The 14,329-nt window shown below is 33.2% G+C and overlaps 1 protein-coding gene across 3 annotated transcripts in view; it reads right to left on the bottom strand.

Annotated features, from left to right (window-relative positions):
- PPFIA2 (PTPRF interacting protein alpha 2) overlaps window positions 1-14,329 on the bottom strand; it is a 481,896-nt gene that overhangs the window by 50,088 nt on the left and 417,479 nt on the right. For all 3 annotated transcript variants that reach the window (XM_042947253.1, XM_042947254.1, XM_042947252.1), the window contains one exon: window positions 12,484-12,577. In XM_042947253.1, the coding sequence (XP_042803187.1) occupies window positions 12,484-12,577 (94 nt within the window). The remainder of the gene's footprint in view (window positions 1-12,483; window positions 12,578-14,329) is intronic.

Here is a 14,329-nt window from a genome sequence, read left to right on the forward strand (position 1 = left end):
ACCCTGTACGTGCCTCATCTAAATGCATTCATTCAGAGAAACCATGTATTATTTTATTAAATAGGCCTTTTGGAGAAATGCGTATTCTTTGACCTTAGCTCCAGAACAGCTGTGGGAAGCTCTTTAAATATTCACATAAACAAAAACATAAATGTCCATACATATTGGCACCACAATGACCTAAGAAATTTAAGGCATTTTTTTTTTTACATCATACATGGAACAGAAAGAAAATTAAAACCAAAAAGAGACAGTTTCTAAATTGTTAAAATGGCTTTCCTGTCAACGTATCTGTGAACTCTTTGATGAGCTCTTAAAAAAGGCAATTTCTGAGCTTTCCAGGAAAATTGCCAAAAGCATTTGGGGCCAGTTATTCCCATGGACAAAATCATCTTTCTCAGCCTACCAGTTATCTAGTAATTGCTCTCCAATAAAACAAGTTGATTAAATATGTGCACAATGGAATATTAATAGTCCCCATGTATTCATTTAGCATTTTCAAAAATAGAAAACTAATATCAATAAAAATACCTTAAATATAAAATGTAAATTATGAAAACAAACAGGAAACACAAATATAAAAAAACATTCAAAAAGTATTACTTAAATTTCTAATATATTTGTTATCAATTGTTGTAAGTTTTCTGATTTTTCAGAGTTTTTATGAACTTTCTTATTCTCCAGAGTCAATTGAAAGCAATACTGAGCAGTTACCTCACTTTAGAATATTAAGGATTTCAGCTCATGATGTAAAAAAAAAAAAAAAAAAAAAAAAGTCCTGCAAAGGACAAAAAGCTAGTCATAAATGACTCTGACATATCTCAGAGTGGTAAATACTCTAAATTCATGTCAGAGGGAATATATATTTGCAGAGCTTTTTCATCTGGATAAAGTATTTAATTTTTCTTCTATGTTCTTTCCTACAAGCAGTTATTTACAATAACACATAACCTCATTATTCGTTTTCTCTTCACTCCAGATTGTCAAGGTTATGATAACATCAAGACAGATTCTGTGAAAAATAAATGTTCTTCATGTAAAGATCACTGTGAGTAATAGGCAAATAACAAGTTTTAATTGACACAGAAAAAGAACAGGTTTTAAGTTACCATTTAATGAATATGATCAAATCCAATTATTGGCATGTTTTCCTTGGGAACATCAGCATACATCCAGACACAAGTAGACATTACCAGCGAACATCTGTCTTTTTTCCAAAATGGTGCCTGAAACTGTTCAGACGTCTCATTTTAATCTTCTAGATCTCCTACTACATGAATGGGCCATTTCCTGTATATAAACTAGTCAACTTTGAATGTTAAAACTTCACATGATACATAATTCACTACATGAGCTTCATATGTGAAATGTGATTGCTTCTCTCTTCTTAAGGTTTAAATTGGTGACTCAGAAAGATTTTAAAATCAATTATTAATACCAGATTGAGGAGTGAATGGGTAGCAACTGATGTGAAAAAGTAGAATAAAGAAAGGATTTCCTTTAATAGGCGAAACCTGAGAATGTTTAAAGAAGAGAGCAGAATTTGAAAGTATAAGAGCAAATGAGAAGTCAGCACAACAGGACTGAGAGACTGGGAAGAGATGAGCACTGAAGCAAGAGAGTATCCTAGTTTCCTGTAATAAAACAAAAGAGGGGCTAGTGTTAATATGCATTTGGCCGCAAATAATTTAGGGCACTCAGATGGTTTCTTCCTTCTCTCCCTCTAAAGCAGAATGTGAGTTCATCTGCAGAGGATGCAGCTTTGAGAACAGTGGAGGTCTCTAACAAAAGCTTCAAGGAGTAGAAACAAGATTGGTAAGAGAAAAATACTGTAATTACAGGGCACTGATGAAATGCCAAAGGAAGCTGGCCTGAAGTCTTGTACTATAATGTTCTCCAGCAGCATAGAGGTGTTCAGTTGTAGACACAGAGAAAGAAAATTCATTGGTGGCAGCAATAGTGGCATGTGGATACAACCAAATGAAAGAAGAGCAAAAAAAAAAAATTAGGAATTTTTGAGTGTGTTGAAATCATGGACATGGAATCTAAGCTAAATAGGAAGCAAGGAGAGAACAGAAAGGGGCAACTGTGCTGGGAAAGGATAGAAGTTAAGAAGAATGATAGTTGAAGAAAATGACAAAGCAAAGCTGAGAGGAGAAGACTAAGGTTAGGAAGGAATGATCTGTTGGAATTAGTAAGAATTAGTAATTTTGGAATAAGAGTGATTTGGAGGAGATGAGATGATACAGAATATGACCATGGAAGGTGTCTGACCTGAGTAGAGAATGGCATTGGAAGCCATGACACTTACAGATTAAATTGTGAATGGGTGATCTATGTGGATATTAGGGCACCACAGGGTGATGGAAAGGTTTACTTTATGTATAAAGACATGGGACACATTGAAAATAAATAGTCAAGCATATTTCTAGTGATCTTTATAAATGAAAGGAAATGGTTCAGAAGTTTTCAGTATGGTTCATCATCACACTACTACAGAAATAACTTTTCTTTAAAGTTAATGCTGATTTCACTCTAATTCCATCTGTGTCATTGCAATGGCAAGATTTCATTCTTTTTTTGATGGCTGAGTAATATTCCAATGTACATATATACCACATCTTCTATATTCATTCATCAGTCGATGGAGTTAGAGTGTATTATGCTAAGTGAAATAAGTCAGTCAGAGAAAGACAAATACTCATATGTGGAATTCTGGAAAGAAAACAGATGAACATATGGGAAGGGGGAAAAGAGAGACAGGGAAGCAAACCATAACAGACTCATTCCTATAGAGAACAAACTGAAGGTTGTTGGAGGGAGGTGGGTGGGGGATGGGCTAGATGGGTGATGGGCACTAAGGAGGGCACGTGTTGTGATGAGCACTGGGTATTGTATGTAAATGATGAATCACTAAATTCTGTTCCTGAAATCAATATTATACTATGTTAACCTAAAATTTAAAGGAAAAATTAGAAGGAAAAAAAATCAAGTTAATACTAATTTCAAATAGTTAGAGATTTTTGAGACTCTTTTAAAGAAGTTAAGAAATGTTTATTCTTCTAAGAATTTTGTTCACTTGCCTAGCAAATCTAACCTAGTCAAACACAGTTAAAGTTGTGGTTCTGTAAAACCTGAAACAAAGACATTTCTTTGTATTTTTACATACATGTACATAAAATATACATATATCCATACATATGTTTTTAGGGGACATATAGAACTAGTTTTTAAAATAAAACTCTGAAAATAAGATACAGATAATCACTGCTCTCCTTAGAAATGTAGAAACAAAGAAGAGAATCTTATTTGATAGGTGGCTAATTTTAAATAACTGTGGGAAGAGATAGCATCTTCAAAGACCTTATGAAAAACCTATGCAGAGCCAATATAAGATCCTATATTTGTGGAAACAAATGTGGAGAATTCTTTCCAGATTAAGATGTCAGCATTATATTTAAAGGTACCCTAATTAGTGACTTTTTCTCTTCTAAAAAAGGAGCTTAATTATCCTTGGTATTCGATACTAACTTTTTAAGTTTTATTGGAATGAATTGTGTAAGATTGATTCAAGCACACATTTAAATTTCTTACATAGCTTATTTGTAAGTGCTCATTACCATTCTTACATCAAACTTTGAGATATTATGTGTGGCTAATTATATGAAAAAAAGCAACTTTATAACACAGCTACATTTTGTGCTTTGAAACTATCTCCTCTTCCCAGTATTAACAAAAATAGTTTGGTTTGAATATATTTATTGCTCATGTTGAAAGATGGGATAAGGTCAGATGACAAACTAATTATCCTCCAGAAAAAAAATATGCTACTCTTTTCGGAGTATAAAGAGGGTGAGGGATTCTCTTTTGACTCCCTATATAAACCATTCAAATATATAGGATATAAAGGTCCAGCTGACAAACAACTACATACTTTAAATTGCAGCTTTACCCTGAGATCCCAAATAATTTAGAAAAAGGCTGGACTCAAGAGATCCAGACTCTTGTATCGTACAGTGCCTGGAAAGCTATGTTTCCTCATAGGTGGAGGAAAATCTACCTCGAAGGCTTTGTGAAAATTAAAAGATAATACATGTAAAATATGTAGTATAGTACCTAGAATACTGTAACTGCTCAATGTGATTATCAAATTCTTATTACATATATAATAAATATTATCATTACTATACAAAGAATGAGGAGGAAAATGGAACAGGGGTAATTACAAACAAGTATTAGATATTAAGTATATTAAGACAATAACATACAAGATGGGAAGTAGAGAGAGGTAAGGCTGGTGAGATAAATAGGAACCAGATGATGCAGGGATTTATGGGCCATATAAAGTCATCTGGAATTTATCCTAGATAAGCTAGATAATAGCTGAGGGATTCTAGGCAAGTTCAGAAATATAATTTAGATAGATCTCTTTAGCTGAAGTACAAAGAATGGATTACAGGAAGGCAAGCATGTATCATGGTTTTAGTATGATGGTCTGAAAAAGGAAAGAAGAAAACCAATACATTTGAGAGATTTTAAAGAGATAGTATATGGAGCAAGAGTATACAGAGGTGCACAGAGGTACACAAAGGAAGAATAAGGACAAGGATGACCAAGGGCAAAGATGAAGCCTAGTTTTCTGGTTTGGTCATCTGAGTAGAAGTCACTGCCCTAGTTCCTATTATTTTCTTAGGATTTCTTCTTTACTTGAGAGTTCTGTCTCTTGGCAGAATCTGGATCTCTGTTGTTTATACCCCACACATTCCTAATTATTTCTAGCATACCTTGAAGACATGTTTGATATAATCTTGCTATACTGGTCATGTTCCTTGGAACATATGCTGGTTTGAATATATCCACTTAAAGTATATTTCCCAGAAATTAACACAATATCCAACTATAATCTGAGCAGTACATAGAATTTTGGCCCTATCCATTGCTTTTATCGATATTGAAAATCATTAACGCCCTTGCTAGACATTGCTAACTTGTCTTTTTTGTAGAAACAGAGATCTTAGGAGTTGCAGTTAAGATCCCTCTATACCTACACGCATACCATATCCCCCATACACAAGTAACCAGTAAGTAGAGTCGTAAAATTGGATGTAGACTTATATAAACACCCCTATTAAACTTTATCTTGTTAGATTTGGACCTCTATGTAAAGGTCTTCCTTAAATAAAATAATTTATCTAAAAATTTAACTATGTCTTCCAGCTTCATTCTTCCACAAATCTGATACTCTTATTTAAGTCACCTGTGAAAGAACTGAGTCTGTCACCTTCTATTTTACTTAGTCCTCACCAGTTCTTTTGTTCAGCCCCTTCGGTTACAATGGTTTCATCAGTTATAAACCCATTTTGTTAGTTTCAATCCAATCTTGTGTTTAGAAGTAAATTAAATACCTTGCTGCACTCAATAAATGGTGTTTCTACAGTATTTTTTCCTCCTCTATATGTCTAGAAAACGTTTGAAAAGTTTAAGGGCACAGTTTATTCTTAAAGGATTCCGTTTACTCTTGGTAATCAATAATCTCCTTTCTTACTGATCAAAAATAATCTAATAAATATTGTAGATTTATTTTGGCAACTAACAGTGAGGTGAGCGGTCCCTAGCTTGGAGAACAACTTTGAAATAAGAACATTAGGTAGCTTTAGGTTTGCGGCACTTTTTTTTATTCTGTTCAAAGACTAGTGATTTAGAGAAATGATCATGGCCTCTGAAATACCTAAGTGCAATTATTTGTTTTCACATCTGTATTTCTACAAGTGCTCTGAAAAATGGAACTGTGCAATTTGAATATCAGTAGTTTCCAACACAGTTCTTGGGACATAATAGGCATTAAGGGAATGAGTAAAAAATGATCATTTGTGTATTCTATTAATCTAGGATATACTTCAGTAAAGACAAATGATATGGACTTATTTAGAAAAGGAGATCATTCTTCTAGTATATGTAGCTATCTTAAGTTTTAATTTCCTATTATTAATTTTTATTTTAATCATTCCATATCATAAATGTTTCCCCTGAGCAGAAAGTATAGAGACTATATAGCGCTTCTGTTCTACTTATTCTGATCTATGAACATTGCACTGTTGGCTCAAAACAGCAGCTCTATTCATTCTGAATTCTTTTCCTTCCTTCAAATAGATAAAATATACCTAAATGTAGTTAGTTATAAAAACACTTGGATTTTCCTTAGCTTTATTTTTCCTAAAAAAAAATCAATGGCCAAAAAATCATTTTGGCCTTTAGCCTTCAGATATTATTATTTTCTTAGGTTTAGGGAATTTTTTACAATTGTCCGTGGTTGGAGTCAGACCGCAACGTAGGATCAGATGGCAAGGCAATATTAGCGCTAGCTCAGTGCAGGTAGAGAAGACATACTTGTGAAGTTTCGAGTAAGAAATCGAGACACATTTCCCAGAGAAATATTGAGAACATTAGATTTGGGTTATGTCTTGCATTCATGTCTGTATAAAACGAACCTATGACTATAACTGATTGACCCAAGCACACATATCTGTTCCTCACTAAGCCAATCACATGCTTTCACCTAGGAATTTAAAATTTGGACTTAGGTGACACAGAAAATATGAGTTCTTGGGGTGTCTGGGCGGCTCAGTCGGTTAAGCTTCTGACTTTGGCTCAGGTCGTGATCTCACAGTTTGTGAGTTTGAGCTCCACACTGGTCTCTGAGCTAACAGCTCAGAGCCCACATCGGATCCGCTGTCTCCCTCTCTCTGCCCCTTCCCTGCTCATGCTCTCTCTCTATCGGAAATAGATAAATAAACATTAAAAGAAAGAAAGAAAATATGAATTCTTGATAACACTCTACAGAAATATTTCATAATCTCTTACTGCTGAAATTTCGGAGGTGTGCTGGCTCTGTTGTTTCTGAAATCTCTGATACTCTAATAACCTACCATGAATTCTCATTTTTGCTTTATCTAGTCAGATTCAATTCCTATAACAGGCTTACAAAATAGATTTTTGAGGAGGAAGCAAAGACATTTACCTTCAATATATATAGCACTACTTCGAAGGGAAAATGTATTCAAAGCTTCCAACACATGTCTTACAAACTAACCTCTGGAATGCAATTCATTTATAAGTTTAACTTGGCACACAGACACTTAATAAATATTTATTAAATGAGAGAATGTAGTGGAATTTATGTGATACCTCTAATTATGAATATTTTCAGTGATATTTATTTTACTTAGAGATATGCAAACTCTGAACCTTCCAAATGCCAAAGATTAAAAGTGCCGAGTCTCAAAACACATTAAAGATTATGCACTGAGGAAGACCCTTAGGACTGCAATGGAAATAAATTAACTAAATCTATAGAGCTTCACTTTTATGTCTTTGAAGTTCTAACATAAAGATTCATTGGTAGTGATTAACTATGACTGCCATGCTTCAAGGATAAAACCGCTTCTCTGGAGGATGCTACTGATAGCTGAGTTGGAATGTTAATTTCATTTTAATGATGTTGAAAAATTGATTTCAAATCCATATTCATTTAGCAATGATATCCATTTGGAAGAATATAACATATCTAACACACTAATAATAATATATTACCTACATTATAGCTAAAGAGTGAAAATGATAAATTAGTGTATTAATATTTTTATGGTACTTTTCAGTTTTAGTCTCAAGGTACAAAAGATTTCAGTATACATGCACGTTTCAAAAAACATATACCGTGTAAAGCGCAGGAGGAAAATCAGCAGATAAAAATTAGGATAAAGACTTCAGAACATATATATCTGGAGATATGTATCCATTTACAGTGTATTCTGTCAATTTTAATATGTTCACTGACTATCAAAGACTGTCATGAGAATTAAGGACATTACTATTGAAACAAACAAGTTCATCTTTAATCTCATAAGTCTCTAAAAATAAGCTTCTTGGAAGTAAAGTTGAGCCTAAAAATGAAATTTTTAAAAGTCAGTACATGTAAAACAGTTCAGGTTAACAAGTCTCCAGATTGCAAGTATAAAGTAAAAATATGAAACAAAAAATATTTGAATGGAAACATGCTTATGATATTTCTGAACCCCGAAGAGAAAAATCTTAACATGTTCAGAGAGAGAGAGAAGAAGCCCTACATGTTATATACAAAAGTGACAACTAATTGACATTAGATATAACTAGAGGCAAGAAGAACAGTAGCTTTAAAGTTTTGAGAGAAATTACTTTAAACCAATAGTTGTACACTTCTGGCCATTATCAACGAATTTTAGATGTAAAATATATTTCCAGATCTCTAAGGACGCAGGAAGGTTGCCACACACCCAACATCATGTTTCTAGAAATGGTGACATGGGAAATTGTCAGCTAAATATATTCCAGGAAAATAAAGACAAGAAATATGATGAGATATTAATACAAATACACTAACATTGACACTTTAAAAATTCTTTTAGATGCTAATGACCTAAACTTTCATTTCTTTCCTTGTAAGTTTATAGTCCTTGATTCTAGAGGGACACATTTACAAAATCACAATATTGTAGATGCTATTTTCAAGGAGAAGTGGGGATTATATTTGTACACCTTGCAAGTCTGTGACAACCCAGCTTTTTCTGTGTCAGGTAAATTTGTTGACTTTTGGGGTTCAGTTTTAGGAAACCATCCCTTTTTTGCCATATACTTAAGTCATATTCTAACAATTTGATTGGTGATAAAGCTGACATTTTGATCTCTAATTGCCTGACTCCTTTGTCTATCATCAAATAGATTCTCAACTTGGAATATGTTGTACACCTGAAACTAATATAATATTTTATGTTAATTATACTTCAATAAAAATATTATGCTCAGAGAAAACAATACAAAGAAATTCAGGTTTTTATGACCCAGACCATGTAAGTTTGTGACCTTGCAATAGTTTCTATCATGCCACACAATTACCTTTTGTATTTGCGTGGCTGGCTTCAGTTGGCCACTTTGAGCAAGTAGCTGTAGGTCTTAGATTAAAACATTAGCTGGAGAGCTAAGAAAGGGAAATAAGTTCTTAAATATCAGGGTGACAGTTACAAAAGGGAAGAGGTGGAATTCTCAGGTCTAGTTGCTCATAATGTGAATTTTAGAAATGGTAATGCCATTTAGTATGTGTTGAGTCAGAGAAGGTGGTTGGAGTCCACTGAAATCAAACAAAGGATGATGGACAAGATCTCAGAGAGCAGTGACACTCCGGAAGCAGCCCACATCAAGAAAACTACAAGAATCACAGTTTTAATATGAAGAGAACATATTGAGAGTACTAAGTGACTCAATGCTTAAAGATCAGGAGAGCTATACCATGAGGCTATAGAAAAACCGGTCAAATTTTAATGGGGAAGACCAGAAAAATTAATGTGAAGTACTCAAAGAATTACTAGATGAGTTTCAGTTTGACACAATCATTGTAGGTATTAACTGTACCCTCTATTAACCTGCTGGAACAATGGATGCAATTAAAGCTTTAAAGGAAAGTGTAGTAAAGATGAGGCATAGTAAAAGCAAACCAGGCAGAACAATAGTAGATCAACTTCAGGCCTAGGTGAGACTGTGTTCTGATGGGATAGCACCTGAGTGATAACTCAGGTTACCCAACTCAGGAAGGGAAAGGTTGGCAAGATTTTCTTGAAAATGGGTGCTTTCGCAGATCCAGTATTGTCCTATTCCTATTTCTGATCATAGGAAAACAACTAGAAATATAAGAAAAACAAATGCCTACATCACAAAGCAAAGTAAAAGAATGAAGTAGGGACACAGAGCCAGTAAGCTGTCCTAACCTATGTATGTTGAATATACTGGATCGCAAATGTGCCTCAAATTAGACCTTTGTTTGAGAATGCCAACATTACAAATTTCTGAACTTTGCAAGAATCTGGACTATCTTGCATGCTGTTCTCTGTAAGTATCTCCCACATATGGGTTGTTTTAAAAAAATGTGTCATAACTAACTTCTTTAGATAAGATTTCTCTCAATTAAATTTAAATTCACAGATTGTCAACTGTAGATACCTGATACGCTAGTAAAGTTGAAAATAAGATTTTTATTCAGCTCTGCTTATTACCATTGAGACTAAGGAAGCTCTGATAGGAATTTTGGGGCAGTGAACATAGGTCTAAGTTAATGCTATACCTTCATGCTAGACTTCATGCTAGAAACATCATTTGGCTTGGTCAATGGATAGAATGTAGATAAACAATTGGCAGGAAGCCACAGTCATTGCGACTATGCACATAAACTATAATTGTTCAAAATTTTGAAAGAAATTACCTCATTTTTGCTTTTATTTTTCAATAAAATGTATTTGATTTTTTCCTCCATCTTGAAAGACTAATAAACATGAGATAATTTATTTTGTCTAGCTTATAAAACTCATTAGATGAGATTTTGGTAATCCAGAAACTAAGGCACAGTGTCATCCAAGTCCTGAATAAATATTAGCACTTACATACATCTCATAAATACTGGTTACATATTTATACACATGGAATAATCAATAATACCAGAAATACTTCTGTCCTTCCATTAATCAACTCTGCCTTGTCTTGTTGGATCCATTTTAACCCAAATACTATTATTCTATAAGAAATAATTGTACTGAGAAATGTTATTATTATATTATAGAATTTTCTTAATATCAAAGACCAGTATTTTATTTAACACATTATAAAATTATATTTTGCCAAAACATATTGCAAAATAACACTCAAAAATCAAGTACAGTAAAATCTTCAAACTAAGTCCAGAATTAAAACTGGTTTCTGACTATGAGGGTAGTCAGGATTTGGGAAATAATTCCATAAAGTTAACATTAAGTCAATCCAACAGAAAGAGATAAAATGTAAATATATTATTGTTTAAATCCTGCATAATTGGAATGTTTAATTTTAGTGGCTGTTGAAAAGGACATTTAATTTGGTTCCATAAACAACCAATGAACTATGTTGTTTGCCTCAATATCATCCTTGCATGCAATGTGAAAACAGGCCAAATTGCCATTATATGTAAGTATTTCATTATAGGAGAAATGAAAATTAACCTTTAAGTGAAATAAAACAAGTTCATTAGCCAGGCTGGGCTTTAATCACTCTTATTCCTTTAGACTTAAAGTAATTTTGAATAAATAAAATTGAAAGTTCTTTACACTTGAAATAAATTGTAAAGACTTTATCAAAAGAAGATTTTTTAGAAGAATGGTTTCTCAATAAAGAGGCAAAAAATTGAATAAAAAATTCCTTGATAGTAATAAATAAAGGTAAGACATTTCAAACAGATTGTGATAATATTTAATTATACATTTAGTGATCACTAATGAAAAAAGAAATATCTACTAGTATTGAATAACACCGAGCAGTTGGCTATATTCAAGAAATAATCTTCTCAAGGTAATTTTTTTCTGCACAGTATTTCTATTAAATTTGGATATATATGTGTATATAAATATAATATAGATTGGATATATTTATACATTGGATATGTATTATGGGCTATGTAGAAAATTAGTGAAATAATTAGGCTAGTGAGCTTTTCTACAACTTGCAAGTCTGTATTTCCTCATTATTAGTAAACATCTGTAAAGCAAATGAGAAGGCAAAATACGAAGTCAGTTGATTACACTGAATACTATAACCCCATGAGCATATCTGCTACAATAATGATGACTAGAGCAATGAATATTATTTCATAGGAAAGAAAGTAAACATAAAAACTACAAACACAACGTAATAAAATATATGAGAAGGAGGAGAGGAAAAGAAGTAACCCACCAATAGATTCTGGAAGAGAGAAATCCTTTGGCTTTTAAAGAACATGTTCTATAGGTACTAGTTCATCACTGAAAAATGTTACTTTGTATTTCAAAAATATGTTGCTTATGGACCCCACTAGCTTTCTAACAGCTGCTGAGACTCAACATTTGCCAATTTTGCAAGTCATTTAAATGTTCCATATTAAATATATGAATGAAAAGATACACTATAATTTCCTGCCAGATGCAAAACAATCTGCTCTGGGTCTAAAATAAATTTATGTTCAATCAGTCAGGGAAATATTCTTTTAAATACTCCTGTATAAGAGGAGATACTTTAATTGTCAGAGGAAACACGAAGTTGGATAGTATACATTCCCTTTTTATCATACCAATTCAGCCCTGAATTTCATATCAAATAGATTATCACATTACTTACAAGGCTACATTTAAATATTTTAAATATATGTGATTTTTGCAATCAATGCATTGGTCTCTTAGAAGAAACTGTCGATTTCTACTACAGGTCAGAGATGTGTACATCTATGTCAAACCGTAGTTCAGCAGAACCAGAAAACTCCAGAATTGAATAGTTTTAGGGAATACTAGAACAACAATGGCCTTAGTCTATTGTTTCCAATGACTGTCTTTTTAACTCCCCCACAAATGATAAAGAGTAAGTGCAAGTTAGAAAATAGAGGAAGAAAATCTCCAAACCTACTTTTTCTTCAGTCTTCTATCCTTCTCAGCTTGAGTTCCAAGTTTGCCTAACCCCAGGGACTCCTGAGCAGCAGCTTCAGTCTCCATAAAGCCTCCTGTGAAAAAGTAACTATTCATGTTAGGTTGGATACACTGGGTCAATTCTGAAAAGAAATTTTTAAAAGTTATTTGTTCAACTGCTCAGTATCGCAAATTCTTTTTCTTTTTTAGATCGTCCTTATACTGCCAAACCAACATGCATAAAATGGCATGGGTACATAAATGAACGTACACTGAGAGAATGAAAAGAAAAGGTAACGACTGACCTACTATTCATACCACCCTCGACATAATATATAATCTATGGAATATACACTCCATGGAATATACAAGCTTCAAGGTCTCTTTTTCTTCTTATGAAAAAGAAGAGCACATATCTGTGTAGTGCATGAAATTTTTTTTCAATATTTTAAATTTGACATATTTGATGTAAAATGGCATAAATGATAGCCCAATGAACACAATCGGGTGCATGTCTTCAATGCTAAATCAAGAGACTATAGAAGTATTTGCTGACGTCTAAAGAGTTTGCATATCCTCCTTCTGGCACCCTCTTTTCCTCACCTGGCTGACTCCTTTATCCTTCAGTATATGCCTTACTTCCAGAACTTCATATGTTCTGGCAGGTTAGTTTTGTTTTGTAAATTTCATAATTATATCTGAAAAAAAAACCTATATCTTCAAAAAATCTTGGTAAGAATGGTTCTTATCCCAGCAAGCCACTAATTATTTGGTGTAGCGTCATTTTTATTGTTGCTGAAAAATACGCAATATACATAACCTTGAAAGGAAAGGAAGAGGAAAGAAAAGTATGTTGGGCATCAAATAGAATTACATATTTCACAATGCAATTATTTCATCCAGGATCCATAAACATATAGTTAATTCATAAATTCTTTGTTACACTTGAAAAATGAGAACTTAATCCTGGACTCTGTTTTCTTTTTGGTATTTACTATATGCAAAAAACATGAAGTCAAGGTAAGTGAAAAAATGTTCACTATTTTTAAGTGGGTTAAAGTACGCACATTTCTAAATTTTTTTATGTTTATTTATTTTTGAGACAGAGAGAGACAGAGCATGAATGGGGGAGGGTCAGAGAAAGGGAGACACAGAATCTGAAGCAGGCTCCAGCCTCCGAGCTGTCAGCACAGAGCCCGACACGGGGCTCAAACTCACGGGCTGTGAGATCATGACCTGAGCCAAAGTCGGACGCTTAACCGACTGAGCCACCCAGGTGCCCCAAAGTACACATATTTTTTAAATGGAAGGGATTTCAATTCCAGTTAAGCTCAAGATTAGGTAGAAAGAATTAAGCTAATACCAACTCTTACGAAGACTACTACTACCCACACAAATGTCACCAATATGTCAATAAATAAAATTATTAAAGATAATTTTACTATTCTGCCACTGTAATTTCCTGACTTCACATTTGCAGGGCTTGACCAAGTTATGGTTTCTCTAGTGAAAAGTAATATCTTATTAAAGTGTCAGTGAAAAATTTTATTGTTACTGTTTTTCATAATTTATTTTAGCAAACAATTTATAATACTCAATGCTACTAATTCTGGAGCATTGGTATAAATGTTAATCTCATAGCCTAGTAACTCTGTTACTGAACTATATCATTGTAACACAATCCTCTTTAATTGAAAACACACTGACTGCTGTCTAGATCTAATCAATACTTTTGAGTTCAGGGACAAACATTTACTTTATTCAATTATGCACATGTGCAATTAATACTTAAAAATTTTTTTATTATGAAAGAATTTCATTAGGAAAGTCATCCACTAGCTGACTGA

Source organism: Panthera leo, chromosome B4 (genome assembly GCF_018350215.1).
Source record: "Panthera leo isolate Ple1 chromosome B4, P.leo_Ple1_pat1.1, whole genome shotgun sequence".
Lineage (NCBI taxonomy): Eukaryota > Metazoa > Chordata > Mammalia > Carnivora > Felidae > Panthera > Panthera leo.